Source organism: Ptiloglossa arizonensis, chromosome 9 (genome assembly GCF_051014685.1).
Source record: "Ptiloglossa arizonensis isolate GNS036 chromosome 9, iyPtiAriz1_principal, whole genome shotgun sequence".
NCBI classification, from domain to species: Eukaryota; Metazoa; Arthropoda; class Insecta; order Hymenoptera; family Colletidae; genus Ptiloglossa; species Ptiloglossa arizonensis.
In genome coordinates this window covers 14,948,252-14,972,992 of record NC_135056.1, presented here as the reverse complement: position 1 = coordinate 14,972,992, position 24,741 = coordinate 14,948,252, and the positions used below count along the sequence as shown (strand labels likewise).

The 24,741-nt window shown below is 41.8% G+C and overlaps 1 protein-coding gene and 1 long non-coding RNA gene across 2 annotated transcripts in view; one reads left to right on the top strand and one right to left on the bottom strand.

Annotated features, from left to right (window-relative positions):
• LOC143151115 (uncharacterized) overlaps positions 1–24,741 on the top strand; it is a 64,839-nt gene that overhangs the window by 34,579 nt on the left and 5,519 nt on the right. The window contains exons 3-6 of the mRNA XM_076319937.1: positions 7,493–7,600; positions 7,815–7,979; positions 9,564–9,661; positions 19,378–19,537. Of these exons, the coding sequence (XP_076176052.1) occupies positions 7,493–7,600; positions 7,815–7,979; positions 9,564–9,661; positions 19,378–19,537 (531 nt within the window). The remainder of the gene's footprint in view (positions 1–7,492; positions 7,601–7,814; positions 7,980–9,563; positions 9,662–19,377; positions 19,538–24,741) is intronic.
• On the bottom strand, positions 16,704–18,446 carry LOC143151116 (uncharacterized). The gene is made up of 3 exons (XR_012993239.1): positions 18,301–18,446; positions 18,097–18,229; positions 16,704–18,025 (listed from the first exon to the last, which is right to left on the bottom strand). It is a non-coding gene; the product is annotated as an uncharacterized LOC143151116 (long non-coding RNA).

The window sequence follows — 24,741 nt, the reverse complement described above, 5'->3', positions numbered from 1 at the left end:
GGGACGCGATAAACACGGATCTGTAAATTCAAATTAAGGAAATGTAGCACAGCGATGAATTTTAAAGGTACGCACGCGCGCGCGCACGCGGTGGAAGTAATTGAGAAAAAGAACCTCGCCGGTCATTATTTTCGCACGTACGCGGTACCACGGAAACGGAACACGGGGCTAGGAAAATACTGTATTCGTGGAAGTGTGATCCATTTCTGACGACGGGAGTACGGATTCAAGAAGGTAGTAACGAGCGCCGCTGATGTCTACGGTATTTTGGCGATGATTTTTTTAGACGATGACATTTCTACTTTGGACGTGAAATTTCACGATTGCGCTGACGATACGTCTTCCACTTTCGACCCTCGAAGTTCATTTTTTGTGTATTTCTATTCAAGATATATTTTCCCTTCCTTTTTTTGTAACATTAGTTTCTCGACTTACTGGAGTTCGATATTTCCCATTTGCGAAAAATTGTGGACGATTCTCGATTCTCGAGATTCGATATCGAGTGTAATTCGGTGACGACGACCCCGAGTCGTGAAATTCGATACCAATGACTACCGATTCGGTACTCGCGACCTCCTTTATTCGTGAAATTCGATACCAATGACTACCGATTCGGTACTCGCTACCCTCGAGTCGTGAAACTGGATATCCGTGACTCTCGATTCCCGGTGCAAGCTACCAATGATCCTCGACTCGTGAAATTGGGTGACAACGAGACTCCTGTAATTTGACACCGAGAACCACGACACCAGAAACTTGACACCGGCGATCCACCGATCGTGGAATCCGATACCAAAGATTCTCGACTCGGGAAACTCGATACCGACGATTCGCGAGTCATAAAGCCCGATAGTGACGACCTTCGAGTCGTGTAACCCGACACGGATGATTCTCGATTCGTGTAATTCAACCACGACCACATTCGCGACACGTGAAATTCAACACTCGCGACCCCATAATCCGAGGTGCGCGCTTCTTAACTGCGTATCCTCATTCGCGAGCAGAACGAGACGTTTCTTGTGGAATTTTTTACGAAGAAACTACAAGCTCGAATAATTTGACATTTTAACGTAACATCGTGGAATATATTTACCGTACTCTGACATTTTTTTTAACGTTCACGATACGAGATTCGCTGAAACACAGACCGTGAAAGGAAACAAAATCTCGCCTCCCATATATGACATCGATTTCAAAGAAATCTTTGTAAAATTTTTTCCGAGACAACTGTATGCACCAATAATTTAATATTTTAATCTAAGATTGTAGGGTATATTTACTATATTCTGACATTTTTTTAACGTTCACGATACGAGATCCACTGAAACACAGACCGTGAAAGAAAAAAGAAATCTCACCTGGTGCAAGTAACATCGATTTCGAAGGAATTCTTATTTAATGGACGAGCAACGAGCGTCGACATTAAAATAAGCGCATCCTCGGTATTCGATCGTTCACAGTTACTCCTTTGGATCGCTTCCGCAGTTTACGTTGCACTGTAAACTGTGACGTCGCGTGTACTGAAATACGCGTGCTCGACTCGCGCTGAATAGCGCGCGGATTTCTCTAGTACAATCGACGATTTGCATGGACGGCGCAATCGTATTTACATGCATTACCGTTACCGAAACGTGGACTCACGGCTGAACACCGATGTGATTGGAAACGATGCGCGGATGGTGTAGCTCGTGAATCGATTCGGGCGTTGTTTGATAACTAATGTAACTGGAATGACACGTTACGCAAACAGTCTTAACCATGAATGGACAATCGTTCTAGATTCGTAAGGTCGCCGCGTTTTAAGTCATCCGCACCTGAATTCCATGATACGATTCGTCGAAGTTCTAAATTCCATACTACAATTTAAAAAATTCCAAATTCCATGCTACAATTTAAAAAATTCCAAATTCTATACTACAATTTAAGTAATTCCAAATTCCATGCTACAATTTAAAAAATTCCAAATTCCATGCTACAATTTAAAAAATTCCAAATTCCATATTACAATTTAACAAATTTCAGACACGTAATACATAATTAGAAATTAGAATCGAATTACGAGCCAGATACTTCGATTACTTAACCGTTCGAATTCAGGTTAATACTTTTTCTCCTCGTGGAAGAGCACCCAAACATTGAGCTCTTCCAGATTATGCACCGTGGTTGTAAAAATAAGCAACAATGGACGGTGGTAAATATTAACGACCTTCTCACGATGGAACAGCGATCGTGACCGAGGAATAACCATATTTTTCAACAACGGATCCTTTACGAAAGTCCATAATTTTTTTTTATCGCCCACCATAAACAGTGCAACTTGCAACGCTACTCGTAAATTCACTTTGCGGATTGTTAACCCCTTAATGGGTTCCGAGCGAGGATCGTAACAAAAGGGGCTCGAAAAGTGGATTGTATTCCCATTTCTTTTCGTGGTTGGTTCTCTCGGTGTTCCCGTGACCCTTGTTGGAAACAACAACGTAACATTGTGAAACACGATCCCGTAATACGACATATGTTATCGCAATCAGCTTGAATCGTTCGTGGAAACGGGACGCGAATTCCGAAACGTATTCGGTACGGATGATTTGATGTTTGTCACGCGTCAAAGCATAAAGACGAATGTAAATCCAAACGCGAAGGTCAGGAAATGCAATTTTCTCCTCGCTAAATGAATTGCGAGCGGTTTAAAAACCGTGACATTTTACGGACGTAGCACCGTGCTGAAAGAAAGAAAAACAGAGTTGAATGTTTCCACGGACCCGGATACGTCCAAGTATAATAAATCTGAACAACGAACGCGCAACGTATTCCATTTTCAACGCCACAGATTGAATACAAAATGAAGCATTCTTTGCTCGATATCTATGTACAATTTTCAATATTAAGATGTTTTAAAAATATTAATAACTCGAGAGTAAAATTACATCGTTTAAAGTGTATCATCGCCGTAAACGATTAATTCCTACGTACACGTAGTCGTTGCACCGACAATGCATTTTCTGATGCACTCACTGTATTCATCTCTTATTAATTTTACTCGGTCGTTGTGAATCATACACCACTTTCGATTGGAAAGTTTGGGAAACTTGGGTTGCGAAGTTTCTCGAGAAACGTTCTCGCCTAAAATTTTCCATACTTTGCGGCACCCTTCTGCGGAAAGTCTCCGTGGAAAATCGATCCCCGGTTATTGCGCAATGTATACATCGGTACGTTCCGTTATCGAATCTTGACCTCGGTTCTGGTGTAAAAATTCGTACATCAGAATTCGAACACACAGAGGTGGACTGTTTTTCCAAATAAAAGAATTTCGGTATCTCGTGTGAAAGTATTCTTGGCATTCAATGAACGTTACAAGTTCGATGTAGAACACCATCTTAATGTACTCAGCTTCTCGTCTTCGATAATTCTCTCGAGCGTGGTTGGCTTCTAAAAACGCAACGAAAAATCGTCCAGGAAGAAAATCTTTCCAGGATAAAATAGTTGACACTCACGAGTACACGCGATCATCCCCGATGTCCTGTTTCTCGTTTTCTCGTCGATTCACACGAGATCCTCGAGCAATCGTAACGAGGATCGACGAGGCACGTAAACGAGTCCAATTTATCGGGCGTGGAATTTTTTTACCATCGAATCGATTTTTTTCGATCATTTCGATCATTTTTCGACCCGTATAATTGTTACGGGCATCGTACGCGCGTCTTCGTGCGTTTTCTCAACGCGACCTGGATTCATCGCGAAAATCGTAAGCACGCTCGTCAAGGTGCGCAGACAAAAATGCGATTTGTCACGGCGGCGTGGTTGCGCGTTCGCACGCACCGCGAGCGGAATCGAGTAACTGGGCCAGTCGGCTCTGAACGCGCAACGCTTGCGATTTGCATTAATATTCTTTCTGCTTCGACGTTCTCCTCGGACACATCGTCTCGGGAGATACGTATTTATAATAATTTTTTCACGCGAGTGATGAAAATGCACCGTTTTTCGTCCACGAATCGACAGAAGCGAATACGTCACCACAGACGAAAAAGATTTAAGTATGTTACGAACGAGATTTCGTTGAACTTTTTCGCGGGAATACGGACAGAATTTTCTACAACTTTTACAACTTCCACGGAATTTAACTCTCGTTGAATATTCGTGCGAGACGTTTTTGAAAATTTTCACAAATAACGAATATACAGGGGAGATTACTTGATTTCATTTTTTTCCCCTAACTTTTACAGAATTTAATTCTCGTTGAATATTCGTGCGAGACGTTGTTGAAAAAGTTCACAAATAACGAATATACAGGGGAGATTACTTGATTTCATGTTTGTTCCGTAACTTTTACAGAATTTAATTCTCGTTGAAATTCGTGCGAGAAGTTTTCGAAAATTTTCACAAATAACGAATATACAGGGAATGCTACTTGATTTCATTCTTTTTATAATTTTTACAGAATTTAATTCTCGTTGAATAATCGTGCGAGAAGTTTTCGAAAATTTTCACAAATAACGAATATACAGGGGAAATTACTTGATTTCATGCTTTTTTCGTAACTTTTACAGAATTTAATTCTCGTTGAAATTCGTGCGAGAAGTTTTCGAAAATTTTCACAAATAACGAATACACAGGGTAGAGACTACTTGATTCCATTTTGTTCTCATCACTTAACTCCTCGAGTAAAACGTTCTCCTTTGTACCGAAGTTAAAACGAACATCGTCTTAAAACACACGAGCAATCTCGAATCGTTATTTCGGTTTAATATCGCGGCGTAAACGAGGTGAACGTTGTTCGAGCGATTACACAGTTTGTCGTTCGTTCTGGGAAATTAACGTTCGGTCGGTTGCGTAATCGTCGCACTTATCGTCAAAGGGTGTGGTAGATTTATTAGTCGACGTGACGTTGGATTTAATTATCTAATCGAAATTAATTTCGCGTACGGCGTACGTTCTAAAAACTCGGAGCAGAGACAATAGACGCACTTTTTCAACACCGTTATCGATATTTACCCGGAGCTTTATCTCGAACAATTTTATTATATAACACGCGCGTGTCCGACGGGCGGTGGCATTTTTGAATATTTAATTCCTCGCCTTTACGCGTTGAATTCCAATTCCGCCCACGGTTGAAACGCGCTCGAAGTTGAAATCTTTTCGGTCACGTTTTTCACCCAGAGTTATGTCTTTCGATTCAACGTGTCCTATCGACGTCACCCGTTTTAATAACGACGTACGTTCCGGGCACCAATAGGAATCATCGACGCCCACGGAGAGATTACCGCGCGAATCCTCGTCAATCTTCCTCATTCGTCCTATGAAATTTCACCTTCCGTGGAAAGGGTGTTATAAATTTACAACCACCGTCGACATCGGTCGAACGACATTTGGAAACACGTTCACTCGACGAATTGAAACACGTTCGTTCGACGAACATTCAAAAAGATCCAAATTCCGGAAAATTCAAGTACCCGCAGCGTTACTGCGAAGCTGTACACCCAGAGACCTGAAAAAACATTTCACAAACGGCAGACGATGTTTGTTGACGAATCGTTAATCGACAGACTCGCGAAAACACGCCGAACGAAGGTCAGTCACAGTCGAGGACGATCTATGATTTACGATCGACTTCCTCGAGCCACGTAGCTGAGCTCGAAACATTGCTCGAGGAATAGAACCGTTCGAGATTCCTCGACAGAGTCCACGTACTACACGCCACTGGTAATCACCATCGTCCTCTTGGAATCTCGAGACGCGAAGAAAAAGTCTTTTCCCTCGTTTCCAAGAATCTCACAAAACGCGCGACACCTCCTTGCAAAAATCCAATCGTCTCCACCGCAAATGTTTACTTAGAACACAATTATACTCGGATATCACCGACGAGGTATCGAGTTGCAATTATGCATCGTAAACAACACACACGTGGATAATAACACCGATTAAAAACAAATCGCGTCGCGATATACCCGATCTAACGGTACTTAACCGTAAGTGCACGAAATTGCACCATTAGACGCAATCAGTGATAGACGCGCGACGCATAATTCGCGAATCGTCGATCGTATACGCGAAGATTTTCATCTTTCGAGCACGATTCGCTATTTTGTTCTCGGACGAGTTGCCGTGATCGGCGTTCTTACGTTCCCATTACCGTATCGAATTCAATTAGGTGACACGGGATACGTGGATCGCGAGGTTTTCCGCTTTGCTCTTCCTATTCACCGCCGGGGGTGAGAAGAAGGTAGGAAGGATCGGTACGAGCGAGAGGAGACTTCGTGGATCGTTCGATCGGCAAAACGAGCTCCGCGAAATTGCGGTTTCCGTTCCTCTCCGAGTCTCTCCTCCGCGCGGAGATCACGCACAACGATGGTCCGCTCCGTTCGTTATTCGCGTTTCTTTTCCACGCGGGGGATACAGCAATCCGTGCTCGCGTAACGCTATCAGCAAGGATTTATCGCTCCGAAAATTTGTCGCGCTTTAGCGACCACGATCATCAGCCGCCCGGAGACCGTACAGGGCTGTTGCTGACCTCGAAAATCATAAATGCCGACATTCACGAACCGCTCGCGACTCCTACGCGCGTTCTACGGAACCTCTTCGGTGACTTTAGGATGGAACGATTTTCAGAGATTTTTTTATGGTTTTTATTCAACGTACGTCGTAAAGACTCTTTCTCTTTTTACATTGCGAAGTGTTCCGTGTTGTACGGAAATCGTTGAGTATCTTTTGAATAAAATGATTTACAGAGATTTTTTTATGGAAGAGACTCTTTCTTTTTTTGTATTGCGAAGTGTTGCGCGTTGTACGGAACTTGTTGAGTGACTGTAGGACGGAACGATTTTCAGAGATTTTTTTATGGAGGAGACTCTTTCTTTTTTTACATTGCAAAGTGTTGCGCGTTGTACGGAACTTGTCGAGTATCTTTTGAATGGAACGATTTTTAGAGTTTTTTTTAAGTAAGATCAAAACTTTTCCGTTTTAAATTGCGAACTGTTCCGTGTTGTACGGAAATCGTTGAGTATCTTTCGAATGAAATGATTTCCAGAGAGTTTTTTATGTAAGAGACTCTTTCTCTTTTTCAAATTACGAGTTGATGCGTGTGATACGGAACTCCTCGATTACCTTCCAGACGAAACGATAGAAAAATAGAAGCCTCGAACGCTCAAAAGCTAAAATTTCCTAACTTTTTACCCGAGGAACTAAGATTAATCTTACCAAACATAAATAATATTTACAAACGTAGCCCCAAAAACGGGCAGAAAGTACAAAATCTTGAGCAATGATATATTACACTACAACCCAAAACATCAAATAAAACATACAATTTTCCAATGAAAACTACACCATTGTAGTATATATTTGTAACATTTTCTCGACACCTAGATATCCGATCTGTTCGATAAATACTATCGTCGATCCGTTTACAAACTGTATTATCCGTATCCGAAACATTTCGAAAGATTGCATCGCATAATTACCAGTAATGAAAAATTGGTTTTTGTTTTGGATGTTCCAGCTGGTTCGGCAGCCGAGAAGGGTTACTTCGGCCCGTGGAGACAGTGCAAGCTTCTGTTGTACGGTCGTGAGAGATGTGGCCAAGGGGTGTCCAGGTTTCAACCAGTGTGTGAGTAGATTCGAAGCGTTACGTACACGAGATCGATCCTGCATCAATGGAGCTATTTATACTGTATCTTGGATCACGCGCGAACTATTTTATCACGCGGCCATTTTTATTTCAATCCCCCGGTCGGGAGGTTCTCGCTCGGGCAGCGGCAGCACGGTCGTAGGAACACCCCGAGTCGAGCATGCCACGAATTTTTCCTACGCTTTCTGTGCAGTGGCTGTGTGGGTGGCTGGATTAGCCGCCGCGACCGCCTCCGCGCTTTTGGCGATCCTGGTCGGTCTTGCTGTGCTACAGCTAGCGATGGCTTCCTCGGCGAAACGAGTTATCATCTCGTACAGCACGGCTCTGATAGGGAAAGTGGCCCTCGCTACACTGGCCAGTGAGTATCTACCGAGATTACGCTCGTCCGAAACTAATGTAATTGTCTGACCAAGCATACGACGATATCACGGAAACGGGGAACACCGAGGACACATTGGACACGTCACGCGCAACGTATCCTCCTATTGAAACGTAACCCCTCCGTAAACGCCATTAACCGCTCTAACTCTGAATGCTTGCTCTTAAGTCTTCCCCTGTCCGAACGTTACTCTACTTTAACCAATCTTTAACCCTTTGAGCGCTGAATACTTCCGATCGAAGCAATCCGCGTGGACGTCATAGTGTTTAACGTTTACGGAATATTTTATGTGGGAACTCTGTTCACAATTGTAATTCGATCTCGAATTAAACAGTACTCGAGAAAGTTATCTTCCAACACGTTTGTATCGAGAATAGCTTCCACTGGACGCGTATGTGCATCCGTGGTTCGCATTGACGGCTTCCCATGGACGTACATACATACATGCGTCCACAGCACTCGAAAGGTTAAATCGATTAACGCGCACCGAAAGAAAAAAATCGATTCTGGAATCTACTCGGTCGCGTATTTCCAGCGAAACTGAATCTCAATCCTGTACACTTGTCCCGAACACTCGTCACTCGCAACCCGTACACTTCTCGCACTTTGTACACGTTTCACTCGTAGCTGCAACGTTTTGTTCTCGCGTACCAGCGAGAAAGCGATTCTCAACTTTCGACTCGCGTTTGCACGAGGAATTACAACCACTTCTCGCGATTTTGACCACGGTTTCGAGAAAGGTGGATCGATTCGTGACTACGCGGACGAGAATACATTACGCGCGAACGTGCGACATTCTCTTCGACCGTTTAACGCGAATTAGCGTTCAAGTATTTTCGACGCGCGAAGAATCAAGACGCGTGAGAACTCCGGAGCGCATTTGAAGCGGAGGAGTCCTTTTGCTCCAGGATAGTCGGAAAGTTTTGCAATCCAGCGACTACGATAGGATTACTAGTCTCTCTTGTCTACTTAGTGGCCTACTTACCCTTAGACGAAGAATCGAATGTCTGCGGTGGATCCAGTTGCGTTAAGCGATACCGTCTAATCTCGTGGAATCAACCGGGATCATTGCAGTCGACCGCATTAATGAATTTTAAACAGAGGCGCTTCGTGTATTTTTTTTTTTTTTCAAATTGTCTTTCGGGGAATGAAAAAAAAAATGAAATCGAAAGATAAACTACCCGCGCGTCTTTATTTCTCACGAGGACTGATCGGAGATGGAAACGGGATCGCTTTGGTCGGAGAAGTATTTCTCGATCGAAGATGATCGATCATTTGTTCAAAAAGATCGCACAATCGGTAACGAATAGAATAGTTTAAAATAGTATACCGTTCGTCAGAGGATCGGTGAAATATATTAATATTTCGAGTACACTTCGTCGAACGTCACTTGATTCCTGATGTCCGTTCGATGTTCGTTATTAGATTATCGATTAGACGCTTCGAAGTGTTTATTTATAAAATTTTACGGGGGTAAAAAAAACATCATTTTTTTCCCCCCGACGAAATTTGTATGTACGTTGAACGTGTACATACGTAAAGTTCGAATACTTTTGTTTTCAGCATCGTTGGCCATCGTAGCAGCGAGCCTGTTTGCCCTGCAGACTGACGACAGAGCCAGTAGCTTCGTTATCACAAGGGGAGAGGCTTTTTACATGCAGGTAAAACTTATCGATTTCTATCCACCGTTAGTCTTCCGCATTTCGTTCACTCTTCCCGACTATTTAATCAACGTTACGCGCCTCCGTGCATTCCCGCGTTTCTGTCATAAGTCGAAGCCATTAATTTCGAACTCGCAACACGAGGAACACTTCCCAACGAATTTCTCTCGTCGATAACCTTAGCCGTGACTCGCCGAAGATAGAAGCGCCGAGAATACGATAAAACAAATCCACGAAGATTAATACGAAAAATTATCTTCCAAGGTAAGAATCAAATTTTAATGTCCGCGCGCGAGTCTGAATAATCGTAAATATCAAACGATAATTTGCGTAGAAGGTAAACGCGCGCACAACGTCGCGTAACGTTCACGATAACACGTTCCCTATGAATTTCAATTAAAATATCTCCAATCACTTCGTACACGTTTCAATTTCTTTTGCACGTTTACTCACCGAAATTAATTCACGTCCATTAACGAATATTCTCACCCATATTTTCCTTACATTATTTAACACACGAATCTCTCTTGGTAACTTTTTACCTTTCTTCCAAAACACTTTCCTCCGATATCGAAAACTTTAAATCGCAACAAGTCTCCAAACCTGTAGTTTCGAAGCGTTGTCTTGGTACTTTCGCAGGGAAAAGAAAAAGATCCATTAGCTCGCTTAAAAGTACGAAGTACGGTATGAAAATTAATTCAATTTTTTACATACATCTATACGTAAGAATTAATATTGGAAAACCGTGCAACTTTCCATCTAGGTATTCTTCTTTATCCAAAAGCTCCGTTTCAGAAACAACTGAACTCCAATTCAGTGGAACACTCTCTACAATAGTTTAGTCGCTCGTATCCCTGTGCATTAGTTCCCTTAAAAGCACGAAGTACGGTATGAAAATTAATTATTCAATTTTTTACATACGTAAGAATCCATATCGGAAAACCGTGCAACTTTCCCTCCAGGTATTCTTCTTCGTCCAAAATCTCCATTTAAAAAACAACTGGTCTCCAATTCAGTGGAACACTCTCTGGAACAGTTTAGTCGCTCATATCCCTGTCCATTAATTCCCTTAAAAGCCAAAGTACGGTATGAAAATTAATTACTCTCCAATCTTTTACATACGTAAGAATCCATATCGGAAAACCGTGCAACTTTCCTCCAGGTATCCTTCTTCATCCAAAATCTCCATTTAAAAAACAACTCGTCTCCAATTCAATGCAACACTCTCTGTTTAGTCGCTCGTACCTGTCAGCGTGTTCGAGTTTTCGTCTCTCGTCCGCCATCGTCGCATTGTCAAAAAGACCGACACTTTCTTCTCCAAGCTGTCCCTGTCTACCGAATCGTAACTCTGGAAACTTCCTCTGTCCGTTCGCCGGTAAATCACTCACTCGCCGAACTTTCTCTATTCGAATTTTCCTCGGTACCGAGCTAAGTCGCGCTAACACGTCCATTAGACTCGTCCGTCTGTCCGGATCCCGCTCATTAGCATACTGCACTTAACGAGGGAAACTACTCCGGCGCGGGGCACTTCTTCTTGCGAGTTCCGCGATTCGCTTTGGCGAACGGGGGCGCCGCCGCCGCCGCCGCCGCTGTTGGTATCCATTCGACGAGACGCCGCTCGTCGCTTACTCATCGTCAGAACCTGTTGCTCCTATCGCGCGGAAGAGAAACCGTTGCGCGCGTTTTGCTTAATGCCCGCGTCCGGCCCGTGCGCGTCTCTCGACCGTGGATAGTCGGGCATGATTTATCGCGACAATTTCCTGACACGCGGGACCGCCTTGGGGGCCAGATGTTGCTCCATCGTTCGACGATCGAGCTCCGTTTCGCGGCATTTCGGACCAGATGCTGCCCACGGGATCTTACATGCGCGCTACGAACGATTTTCCCAACCGTTAGAGGGTTGATCGTGTCTCGGGGCGACTCACCAAACGCATTAACCAACGATGTACGATTTTTCGTACGAGCTACGTTGTTTATGGGTATTTGTAACAGGGCAGTCTTTGCAGTGTTGGCATCCGTTGGAGACGAATTATTTCGTTCGAGAAACGATCTCGCGACGATGCTTCTCGCGTTGCACGAACGGGGTATATCGTTCGGAATATTTAAATTTAGAACGAGTTCGGAGAAGAGAAAAGAGTGTGTGTATGTGTGTGTGTGTCGTAGGTTTTGAATGGTCGAATATTAGAACTATGTGGAAAGGAATTATTAGGGAGAAATGAACTCGCGACGGTGCTTCTCGCGTTCCATTAACGACGAATTTCGTTTGGAATATTTAAATTTGAAATTAGTTTAAAAGAGAAAAGTGTGCATCTGTGTCGTGGGTTTTGAATATTTGTTTCCGTAGAAAGGGTTATTTTGTATGTAAAATTTGATACGGAATATTTGAAATAAGTTTGAAAAGAAAAGGGGTCGTGATTCCTGAAGGGAATGAAAGATCCTTTTAATTTATAGTTCCGAGTGTCAACGATCGGTACCAGGGGCTTCTTAGAAATTAATCAATTTATCCGGAACGAGATTGATCCACTTCTTTCCTGGTTGTGGAGAGAAACTCGTGCATTAATCTTGTTAAAAAGTTTAAAAAATTCGAGCGGATAATGCTACGATCGTGTATTTTAATTAAACGATGACGTATTATCGCGACGCGAACAGTGATGAATGAACGAGGTTTTGTAGGTGCGTCGAGTTCCTTTAACAGGGTTTCGTTGTTCTTTTAATTACTTCGTCATTTTTAGATATTCGTTTGACCGATTGTTCCAAGAGAATTAGATAAGATCGAGTTGTATGAGACTCGTGAAAGAATATCGAGCGTACAAACTATTTTTCAAAAGTATTCTTGAAAAATATTTTTCAAAAGTATCTTTCCGAAATAATTCCAGCCAATTCAATTTACCTGAACTCTATCGCGTTGCTAATCGGTTTACAGAATGGTCAACGTTTACGCGCACCGCTAATTACGTTAATTGTACACGATTGATCCGGTTTTCGCGCTTACGTACCAGCCGATCGAAGTCACCTTTCTTTTTTTTTGCAAACGTAGGAAAAAAAAGAATCGTTCGTTTTAACACCGCTATAATCACACAGAAGCGAAATTACGATTCAAGCGATGACTATGCGTCGCTACGAAGAAGTATCGCGGTTATTGGAACACTGGAAACGATAACAACGACGATGACGACGATACGCCACGACCGTCCACTATTATCGCGAACCGATGTCTCGGATTTCTCTTTCGCCGTAGTCGAGTTTATTACAACAGTAATCGATGAAACGACGAATACCGATCGAAAACCGTGGGCTTCTTCTTTCCAACGGTGTCCTGTAATTTGTCACGTTACACTTAACTCGCGGCAATATAATTGCAGAGTTCGACAGTTCTCTAACTCGCGACAGTTCTATACCGACAGATGTGAAAGTAAATTGCCACTGAAAACTACTAGAGGATTTGCCACGATAACTAAAAATTATACTACACTGTCGGTAAATGATACAATGGTACCATTAGAATATATATTCAAATGGTGAAAATTAGCGAAGAATCTTTCATAAACGGAAACTTTATATTCTAATGTACATATTAGAAATATAGATACGATTAATAATTACAAGTTAACACACAATGAAAGCATAAAAATCATTGTTTTAGACGTTCGGTATTTTGTTTCATTGCTTCTCGATTCTCAATAAATTTTCTGTTTCGTTTTCCAAGTTCGATCGGCCGACGAAGTTCGAAAGTTCGACGAACTTTGTACGATCGAAACACTCGGCAAGTTCGTTCGAAAAATCAATAACAACCTTGGTCAGTGCACCTTGTACGAAGATTAACCAGACCGACGTAATATTGTTATACACGGCAACGCGTACGTTGCATTATTGTCACTGATTCCACAAATTGATTCAGTGTTGTCCCGCTCGATAATTACCGTGACCACGGTGAATTCAATTAATGCGCGCGATACCTGATTCATTTTACGCCGACAGGATACCCCGATTCGATTATCCTTGCGATTTTCAACGATAATCCCGGTTACTCGCTCCGTGAATTTAAGGATAAAAATCTCTCGTATCTCTGGTAGCTCTTCTCGTTCATTTTCAATATTTTCCTTCAAAGCGTGGACGTTTAAAAAAGTTCTCAATACTTGTTTCATTCACTCTCGATCGTATAATTCCAAACGATACAATTTCTCTATTTACTATTAACAAAGTAAAAAAAAAACTCAAGACACTACTCCTCGTAAATTTCTTTCACCAGCTACGCATCCTTGGAAACGAAAAAACCATATATTTCCACCCGAAATACGTACAAACGAAGTTCGAAGAACCTACCTTGCTCGAGGTGAGCTACCTTCCTTTTTCCATAACTCCAAATAAAAAAAACTAAAACTAAAAGGGAAAACCCTGTTAAATGTTTCACGAGTTGGAAACTTATACGCGTTAGCGCGCGGGTGATCGGGGGAATTAAATACTAAACGGCCACCTGATCAGGAACAGCTCGCAGGTGTCTCCTTAAGCCCCCCTGCGGGGCTTACTTAGTATGTGTCAGAGCACCCACGACTGTTGGACACTTTAAAAACAATGAGACGACATTGGCGGACCCTCAGTGAGCGTTTTGGTGCGGATCGTTAGCCAGCGCGCGTCCTCGTTCTTCATTTCGTCGTCGAAGTTATCGCGTCGCTTGGCGCGGGTCTGGCCGGCTCGTTTCGTTTCGTCTCGTTTCTTTTTCTTTTTCTAATTTGTATTCACCGAGCGAGATAATAGTTTACCCGACTATCGTTGTACACCGGCGGGCAGCACGGGGAGCAGTTTCATTCTGGCTATGGAAATAAAAAAGTGTGTTTCGTAACGATTGTTGTTGTGCTTCGTAGTGAAAGTTCTTAAGCGGGTCACTGTTTCTCGTGTAACAAGCTGGCTGAAACACGACCGCGAGTGCATTTATCTATCGGGACTGTTGCACGATTAATCGGTGAAACAGCGGTTAACCGACTCAGGTACGCGTAATCGTGAAAATTTCGTAGCGTTCCGTTCGGTTGACTTCACCGATCGACCGGATCGGTTCAATCGAGTATCGAGGAACGACTACAGCTCGTCGTCCATTTGTTTAAATCGTCACTCGGAATTATCATTCGTTCCGTTTCACTCCGAACAACGTAAGACCGGTGCGCGAATTAAATGTCGTGGTCGAAGGTTACCGAATTCGTTGGATCTCGTGCAGTAGGCAACGAATTTAGATGCGAAAAGATACTTCTCGATGAAAAGAAAAGAGAATGAAGCACGTCGAGGGATCGTGAATTTATACGAACGCGTAACTGGTATATTTTATTCGATTGTGATACGAATAACGAATCGTACAGAGACGTTACGAAGGAATCTTAGTTGGGTGCTACGTGACAATTGTCAAGCGTGTATCGCTTAGTTCAGTATCCGAGATGATGGAAAAGAAGAGACGAAGCCTTCTACGGGAGGCCAAGGACGAGATCGAGCTGGATAAAATGAACAAACAGAAACAGGGCAAGGTAATCCTCGATTTATAACGCCATAAAGTTGAGACACAGAGCTTTGTATTCGTCAGAAAATTATTATCCGACGATCGTGAAAAGTAAACTCACCGAGTGTAGACGTAATATTAGTTACACTTTACCAACGGTGGAAAAATTGTCGAAACCGACTACGAAACAAGTAAACGTGACATTACGATTCGTGACTTTCTAAATAATTTTCTAGAATTTATTACCGAATCGTGTTTGTCCAAGGTAAATAATTTTGATAATTTTCTTTTTGGATGAATTTTTTGTATGGTTTCTGAAGTGTATCGGAATCAAACAGAGACGATTCTACCTCGCGAGAATTTCGTGAGCTATGGTCAACAATTGTTACAAAACTTGTACACAATTACGTATTGCTCCGTACGCAAAATGAGTCATTCAGAGTTGCATAATTCCCGAGCGATATATTTTTATCTCGTACATATATATATTACGTTTTTACCGAAGAACCGTTGCGGGTACAAAATTTCGATCAATGATTTTTCTTTCGATCGTTGAGAATACATTTATTCGACATATTTTTGTCCCCGCGAATTCAATTCTTCTCGAGTTTTCCAGTTCTGAAGATTCGAACGGGACAGTGTGTAATTTCTTCATTTTTCCTCTACGCGAGTAATATCGTTCGTATCGTTCATTCGTTTAATTGGAAAAAAAGAGAACAGGGAAGAAAATGTTACGAAGCTGTGTCGACTGAATTTAGCCAGAAAAGAGACGGTCGACGTTCATTTTTATTTTTCCGTCGTACCTTATCTTATCACGTAGAGAGGAACTCTTGAAGAAACAGTTCGTGCTCGGCTTCGCGAAAAAGCTTGCTTCCTAGAAAGACAAATAATCATTGGAAAACTGTTTGCAGCGTAAACGTATTTAGAAAAAGTGTACGGTACGTGTACGCGTCTGTAAATGGTCTTGTTCCTGTTTCGAGTGTTATTTTCTTTTCGGTAGACGACACCGCGAAAGGAAGAATTGCACGCGACGCGTTTGAAAAATTGTTATCGTTTGTTTTCGGTGTTGAATGCAGCACGGTGACTGTACGGTGTGTTTCATTTATAATAACAATGTCTCCGACGCACATGTGAGATAACGTTTCTTTTTATCTTCCGTTCAAGGTCACGCGAAGGTCGTCTCTTGTCGTACAGAGTTCGTTGAATTTCCATTAATTAGTCGTAAGTGCTACGCGAATTAAAGAGCGTCTTACGCGCGAACGATCGTCCGTGTTTTCGAAATCTCGAAGAACACGACCTTCAAAGTGTGTCAGACGGTCGGTAATATTTTCCATTTAGAATCGTACAAATTTTCCCGGACGTTTAATGTCGGCCCGATAATGCGCCACTCTGCGAAGATAATGAAACATTATCTTTTTACTTTTTTTCTACTTTCGCGTACCCGTCTTCCAAATTCGTGTAATGATGCAACGAAGACACGAAAGAATGAATAAAACGTCTTCACGACTGATGAATACTGTCTAAAAATATTCAGAAATGTGTATACCTTTCAGATTATCGTGCTAAATTATTGCCTCTTTTGCGAAGACTTTCTTCTTTTTTACGTTACGTTGTAAGTGAATTTTGCACAGAGTGTTGAAAATATTTTCACCGAGTCGTGAAACAAGTATCAACACGAGTAACTCAGGAAGCACCATTATCGATTAATTTGTCGCGGGATTTGTTTATTTGGCCTTCGCCAACTCGTTCTTCTTCCCTGTTTCTAGTCGCTTGAACACGACTGACGAAGATACAACGGAGTGGAAAAGTAACAGCAATTATTGCAATCCAATAATAATATTTTGGCGTTTTCGTACATTTTAATTGAACAGGTTTCTTCCTTCGAAATTTCGCGCGTCTCTGGAAGTCAACGCGGTCTTGAAAACGGGGAATTTAACGTTCTGGAAACAAACTGAAACGACAAGGGTGTGTCTCGTGTTTACGCAATTTCAGAGACATTATGTCGGTTATCACGCTCGACGATGATTACGATCAAAGTGGAAACCAGATTGTAGTATTCAACTTAAATACCAAGGATAGACCGTGCTTTCCATAATAACCACTAATCTATAAAAATAACCGATCACACTTCTGAAAATATTGTAGAATTAATCGTCCACGATTGTACTATCCTAGATTTATTTCTACTACGAAGAAAACGGTACAGGACAGAACAAACGTGATCATAGCGTAGGGTACGATTCTCCGTGAAAAATTAAATAAAAAACATGCAATAAAATTTTATCATCGGATGCACCGTTTTCGAGAAAATCAATTTCGAAAGTTCGCAAGGCACGTGCACTATTGATCACGACTCGACTAACGCGACAGCCCATTACTCATTGTTCCTACTCGTTGTTTATAAACATTGACGACGGTAGGGTATTATCTGTTTTCCATCGATCTCACTGGCATATTTTCTAAACAGATAGAATCGGTCAAAGTAGATAATATCGCTGTCAATGTTTACAGACACCGACACGAGTGGAAACAATGAGTAACGAACAGAGACGTGTTCGTACTCGAACTAATCAGTATTTTTTAACAAAATCGCCCATTCAGGTATAACACAACACTTTCTTCGACTCGATACTTTTTTTCGTTACAGCTAACCTCGACCTGTTTGTCGTCACATTAATCATTTTCGTTACAACACTTTATTCTAAATATCGTCCGATTCTAATCTTACCTTAAATTACTCCTACTCTTAATAACATTCAGTTCTACCAATTTTCATTTCCTCCATCTTTCTTCCAGTACTCTGCTCCTTTATCTCTGCATTCTCCTCTTCCTTTTCACAGTTCTTCGACTCAATACTTCTTTTCGTTACAGTTAACCTCGACCTGTTTCCTTGTTACATTAACCATTTTCGATACAACACTTTATTCTAAATATCGTCTGACTCTAATCTTACCTTAAATTACTTCTACTCTTAATAACATTCAGTTCTACCAATTTTCATTTCCTCCATCTTTCTTCCAGTACTCTGCTCCTTTATCTCTGCATTCTCCAACCACCATTCTCCTCTTCCTTTTCACAACCTTCACCTGTTCCCTTGTTACATTAACCATTTTCGATACAACACTTTATTCTAAATATCGTCCGATTCTAATCTTACCTTAAATTACTCCTCTTAATAACATTCGGTTCCACCAATTTTCATTTCCTCCATCTTTCTTCCAGTACTCTGCTCCTTTATCTCTGCATTCTCCAGCTACCATTCTCCACTTCCTTTTCACAGTTTACAACAACCAAATACCTCCAGCGAACGTTGTTTGCTCTAACTGTTCCCGTACACGGCACGGCTCGTGCGCATACCGTTTAATTAAACTCATTCTTGTCTCCTGTCGTTAATTGTAGGTACTCTAACGACGAAAGGCTGGCAATTACGCACGGTAAAATTCCTCGTAATAACGATGCCATTTGTTCGCGCACGAATATGCATAACCGATACACCGAGTCGTGTAACGAGCGTCTCCCGGACGATAATTATTTATCGCCTCGGTATTAATTATCGCGCATTATCGTTATTAGCGTTTTTCGGGCCAAGTCGGGTGCCTGTTAACCGTCCGGCTTAATGGCGCGTGTAACGCTGCGGGTCGCGTTGTTAAATTGATTTCATCGATACTCGTCGAAACGAACAAAACCGAGTGATAAATGTGCAAACGACGACGAACAATTTTGCAACAAATCGAACGTTTCGTTTCACAATGGTCTCGCAGTGAACGCATCGCGTTCAACGAAAAATCGTCCGCTTTGTGAATTCCTTCGAGATTTATCGATCCTGTCCACGCACAATACGATTTCCGCTTTCAACCGTGCTCCGTTTCTATTTGTAGTTTTACACGATCGTTAATCACGTAAAATTTCATACGAATCGAATCGACGGTACGCGCGAAACAAATTCAACGAGGAAGAAACGTAATTACCATAATCGATGGTGGTTCGTTTTAATGGAAATTCTTGGTTAATTAATTTCTAAAACGGTCTCGAATGTATCGCTAAACTCGCGTAATGTTTCACGGAGGTCGCGGAAGTTTGCGTCATCGTATCGAATACGAAATCGTTCTCGATATATGTAATTGATCGTTAACGGAGACGCGAACGTTGTGGAACAGTGTTTTCGCGGTGAAACGCGATAAATCACAGATGAGGAATTCTCGTTGAACGAAGGGTCCGAAATTTGTTGTTACAGTTGGCTGCTATCGCCTTGAACTTCGGTGTGCTGGTCACCGCGGTGTACGAGGGTATTTATGCTCGACGAGGCGGCGACCCGACGAAAATTAGGGTTGTGGCCGATCCTCGTGCCGCCACCATAAATAATCCTGGCTACCGGGAACATCAACCCACGAACGGTGAGTTCATTGAACACGTAATTCCTGTTTTCTCTTTCGGGTGAACGAAATTTCGCGTAAATAATCTTTCGCGTCGTCGATCGTTACCGAAGTCATTGTAAAAATTACGTTCGACGCAACGGTCTGTGTAAATTACACCAAAAAAAAATTCGATCTCGTCGAACCACTCTTTCGTTGATTTCGAAATGTTTAATCGAACGAGACACTGGTTCGAGATGTTTATCAACGGTATCGAGATACCGTGCGAGAGATTGTACTCTTGCACTTTGTAATCGACATTTTTTCGATTCTTTTTCTGTTCGTTTTACGTTTCAAGGGGGGAGGGGGACTTCTGGCGCGGAAATATCGTTGAATAAAGATTACGCGAGAAGCGATAGTAAAATTTCGTGGCTGAGGACGAGACGTTACGAAACGCTATCAGCGCGTGTCTGGCATTCCAAAGCGAACGAGGTTTAACTTCTCCTATTTGTTTCCGCCGGGGCAGCACGTGATAGCATTTGTCAATTTGCTTAATGGTTACCGAGAAATTAAGACGAAACGAGAAACGAGCCACGGATTCTGCATTTCATTTTGCCCGTGACGGCGAATCAAATTGAACCAACTTTGAGATTTCCGGGTGAAAATTGGATTTCACGAGTCTGCAATCGTGGATACTGTACGTCACGTTGCGATTTATTAACCTAGAACGATTGTGGATAATTTTCTATTGGAAATTAAAATTCGAGAATCCATTCTCACGATTTGAAGCTTCTTATCTTTAGTATTTACTGCTCGAAAGTCTTTTATATTGATATTATACGTAGTCAAATTTCCATACCTTGGAAATCTTCGATGGAAATTCATACCTTAAAATTCTTCAATACCTCGATGACTATGGAATAATTAATATTGCGTTCTGAAGTTCTTCAACTATAGATATCAAAATTGATATCTACTATTATTAACTCGAATGATTGTGGATAATTTTTTATTGAGAATTAAAATTCGAGAATCCATCCTCAAGATTTGAAGCTTTTTATCTTTAGTATTTACTGCTCGAAAGTCTTTTATATTGATATTATACGTAGTCAAATTTCCATACCTTGGAAATCTTCGATGGAAATTCATATCTTAAAATTCTTCGACACCTCTATAACTACGGAATAATTAATATTGCGTTCCGTACCTTGGAATTTTTCGACACCTCTACGAATATAGAATAATTAATATTGCTTATATTCTAAAGTTCTCCGACTATCGATATCGAAACTGATATCTCTGGATCCTCGACGTGCGTATCAGTTCGACGAACGGTGTTCGTTTCAGCTTGCTGCGATTTCATTTTAATTAGTCGATGCGCGTTTCTCCAGTCGAGTGTCTATAATTATTTGCATTCCGGCGCAGAAGTCTCGCGGTCCGATGTCACCGAGGATCGTGACACGAGACGCGTGTTTCGTGCCTTTGCATTTGTCTTCTTCATTTGTATTTCGAACTGCGTTCGAATTAAACGTCCTCGAGCACGAAAACTTGGGACACGTTGCGCGATGAAATTCGTTCGAGGAGGAACAAAGTTTGGACAGCACTCGTCCAGGACTAATGGACGATGAAAAATTCATTCGGATTTCATCTTGTAATTTGTTCTTGGAAAAAGAAACGACAGAACGCGTTCGTTCCTTCTGTTTTTCGCGTGTCCAACTTGCGTTTAACTCGATCCTACCTTTTCACGCGTTTCCATTTCTCGTTCACGCGGTTAATTACACATTTGGATAAACTATACGAGGTCTCGGTTAAGTTAAGTCGAAGTTGATGTTAATTATTTCATAAGCAGTGGGTTTTGTTTTCGTCGTCTTTCGTCTCGCGGGTTGCTCTCGGTCGTGAACGGTTCACTCTTGCGAAATAAAGGGAAAGGTCTTAGCTTTTAACGCGAGATGAAAACCCTCTTCTCGTTGGAATGTCGTTTACGCGACAAACAAGGGAAATATACCCATTTCGCTGCTGATAATGGCTTCGAGATGGATCATCGCGTTAAACGGGTTACGTTGCAAGGTTACTACGTTGCGACAAAGTAGACACTGTTCGGGGAAGTAATTACTTTTGTACAGTGTCGATCAAAATCTAAAGCTTAGAATATTTCAACGAATGGGTACACTGTAAAATCGTAATCCGCGATTTTTTTACCAATTTACTGAAACTTAATAAAAGAAAATAACCAAAACGATGTTGATCGAATCTCAATAGTAAATACACTTCGGTTACAAAAATTTTGTAAAACATTTACAAAATATTTGAGAATTCTTCCAGCGATTCGGTATGTACACCTTAATCTACAAATATGTATCATGTATCGTTGAAATTTTTCTTTCGAATTATTCGATAATATTGAAAAATGTATATTCCTTGAAAAGAAAAATGTACGTGACCTTGAAACGACCTCGAGATCGGTACTCAACATTCACCTTCAATTCAGGTGTCCTTCCACGAGTCCTTTAACGGTCCTGCAAGTAATTTCTATCGATCCAACGTGACTTATAAAATATATTTTTGAAACGTTGCTTCTTTACCTGAGCGTAACAATTACAGGAACACTTGGATACGTAAAATCGAGTAAACCACGTTAGATATTGCATCCCCAGTGAGAGCACGATTTTCATCGAAATGTTTTAAATCGATTTGTACGAGCAACCGTTGAGAATGATTCCATTTACAAATTTCGGGCAGGGATCACCGCGCGAGAAAGAATCTGAAATGTTCATAGTGCCTCGATCGAATGCCCTTCGGGTATTCTCCTATGGGCGAAGGTTGCTACGTGGCTCGAAGTCGAGAGACCTTCGCTTGGCAGCTGATGGAAACTCAATATGCCGGTGAGATGTCTTCGGATGTGAACGTGATGGGAGTCAAGGTGATGGGAGAAAAATAAAGAAGATGTACAGGGGTCTGGGGAAGAGGCGACGAGTGGAAATTTTGATAGAAAAAAGAGAGAAACAAAGAGTGTGAGAGAGAGAGAACAAAGAAAAGCGAAGAGACAAAGGGCAAATGTGTGTAAAACACGATACCTCGGAGAAAAAACGATACAAAAGGGAACGGTACAAATAAGAGCAACCCTCGAAGCAACAGGTAACGAAATTTACAAGTTACTTGTACTTGTACTCTCCGTCCCTCGACACGCTCCTTTTTACCACGAGTTTCTTTTTACACGGGAAATAATCTCCGGTTCTACGACCGGTTCCAATTTACGCGATCTCGTTTCGCAGAGGTCCTTTTCTTTTTTCTTTTTCATTACTGACGATTATATTTTCGCGAATCGAAAAAGCGAATTATGTAAATTGAGCGCGAATTTCGTACACGAAGAATACTCCAGACAGAATAAAGAGAGGTAAACACCAAAGAGTCAAAGGGTCGGAAGAGGAGGAAGCACGATTTCAAAGGGAGGTGAGCGAAACAATGAAGAAAGTAGACTGGAAACGAGCGGATGAAACGCAAAGGAAGTGTCCTCTTCCGCAGCCCTTCGCGTAGCGAATGACAAAACCTCTGCGCGTTTGGTAGCGTTGCAATTAGAAAAACATTTCGACGAATTTTTCCACGTATGCTCCACGGTGCATCGCGAGACTGCAGGTGCTCTTGCATATTATAAGCGCGTACGATGTTGCGTCGGGTGCAACGTGACCCACGTGTGCATCCAGTTGCAACGTGTGCAATACAGTAGCCGTGTATTTGCGTAAAGAAATTTTTTTTTATATATATATACAAATTTTTTTTTTAAATATGTTATAACATCGTTTCTGCACTCTTTGAACTCCGCCTGGTGTCTCCAATGAAATCGAAATTTCTCTTTCTCCGGGGAATCGTTGCATCTCATCGCCATTTTCCAGTGGTTTGTTCGCGAGCCTCCTCGACTTCTCTTATCGAGAATTTGAATGTATCCGAACGATCGAATCGGTGAAGTTTATCGTAAATTGTGCAAGATTGGAGAGGAATTAAATCACGGTTACAGGTATACAAGACACGGGACAACGATGGTCGAATGGAAAAGGGAACGAGGACGGTGGAGAAGTCGTAGAAAAGTAACTCGATAAAATGGCCGCTGAACGAGAGATTCCTCGGTGAGGACAAATAACGCGGAACGGGCGTTTCTAATTAACGTTGAGACTCGTTACAATTTAAACGCGACCCGGAATTGGCAACAATTCACCGCGTGGAATTGTTAAGAAATTTGGCGCGTTTGTTACACCTCTGAAAAGTGATCACAGTGTCCCGCACGCAAATGAGAAATTCCGAGATTAATTGTTGATAACGCGTCGTCGCTGCTCCCTCGTGTAATTATTACCGCGCTTGTAATTAGAATATTTCTCGCGAACGAGAGAGTCGAAATTACAGCTAAACACTTGGAGCGATTACAAAAAAAAAAAAATTCTAGAAAGTATAATTCCAGAAAGTTTAAATTCTTCCGCGAAGAATACGTTGTTTGCAACAACGTTCTTCCTGGAAGAAGATCGAGGCGATACTTTTGGTACGGTTTACGTATTGTCGTTTCAACGAAGAAAAATATTGCTGGGATGACTCTTGACCGAAAGTAAATTAAGACGAGATTCTTGGGAAGAAGTTAATTTAATCCTTCTCGTTAAATATTCTTCGTGGAACGTCTTCAGTCTTTTACATTCTTCTTTAATAACCATTTTTCACGACCAATTAATTTTCAACTTTGCCAAAGATTCTCTCAAGTACCCCGTTAAGCCTTACCGTGCGAACAGCTGTTAATAAATTCAGCGATAAGTCCCGTAAAGCTGTATTCATTTGTTTGCTCGGTGTCGTAAGTCGGTTAAACGTTTCTTTGGTTAATTGGGTATGTACGTACGTGTTTACATGCCAACAATGAACGAACATCGGTCAAGATCGATGACAACCGTCTCGGATGCATCAACAGTGCTTGTTTCTCGTTTACCGTAAACGACGGATCGTTTATCACACAAACGCGTCAGGTTTTTGTTAGTTTAACCGAAGCTTGGCAGAAAGTCCAGTCGTGTGGACTGAAACCCGATGGCGTCTCCATCAGGAAACCGTTTTAGAACTCGTTTCTACTGTATCACCGAGTGAAACGTCGCGGAAAAGGCTATCGCGTTGTCACTTCCGTGTTATGCGCTATCGAACCAAAAAAATAAAAGAAAGAAAGAAAAAAGAGGAAAAATATACATTTTACGTCCAGTTCGCTTAATTCTCGTTTCTCGGCT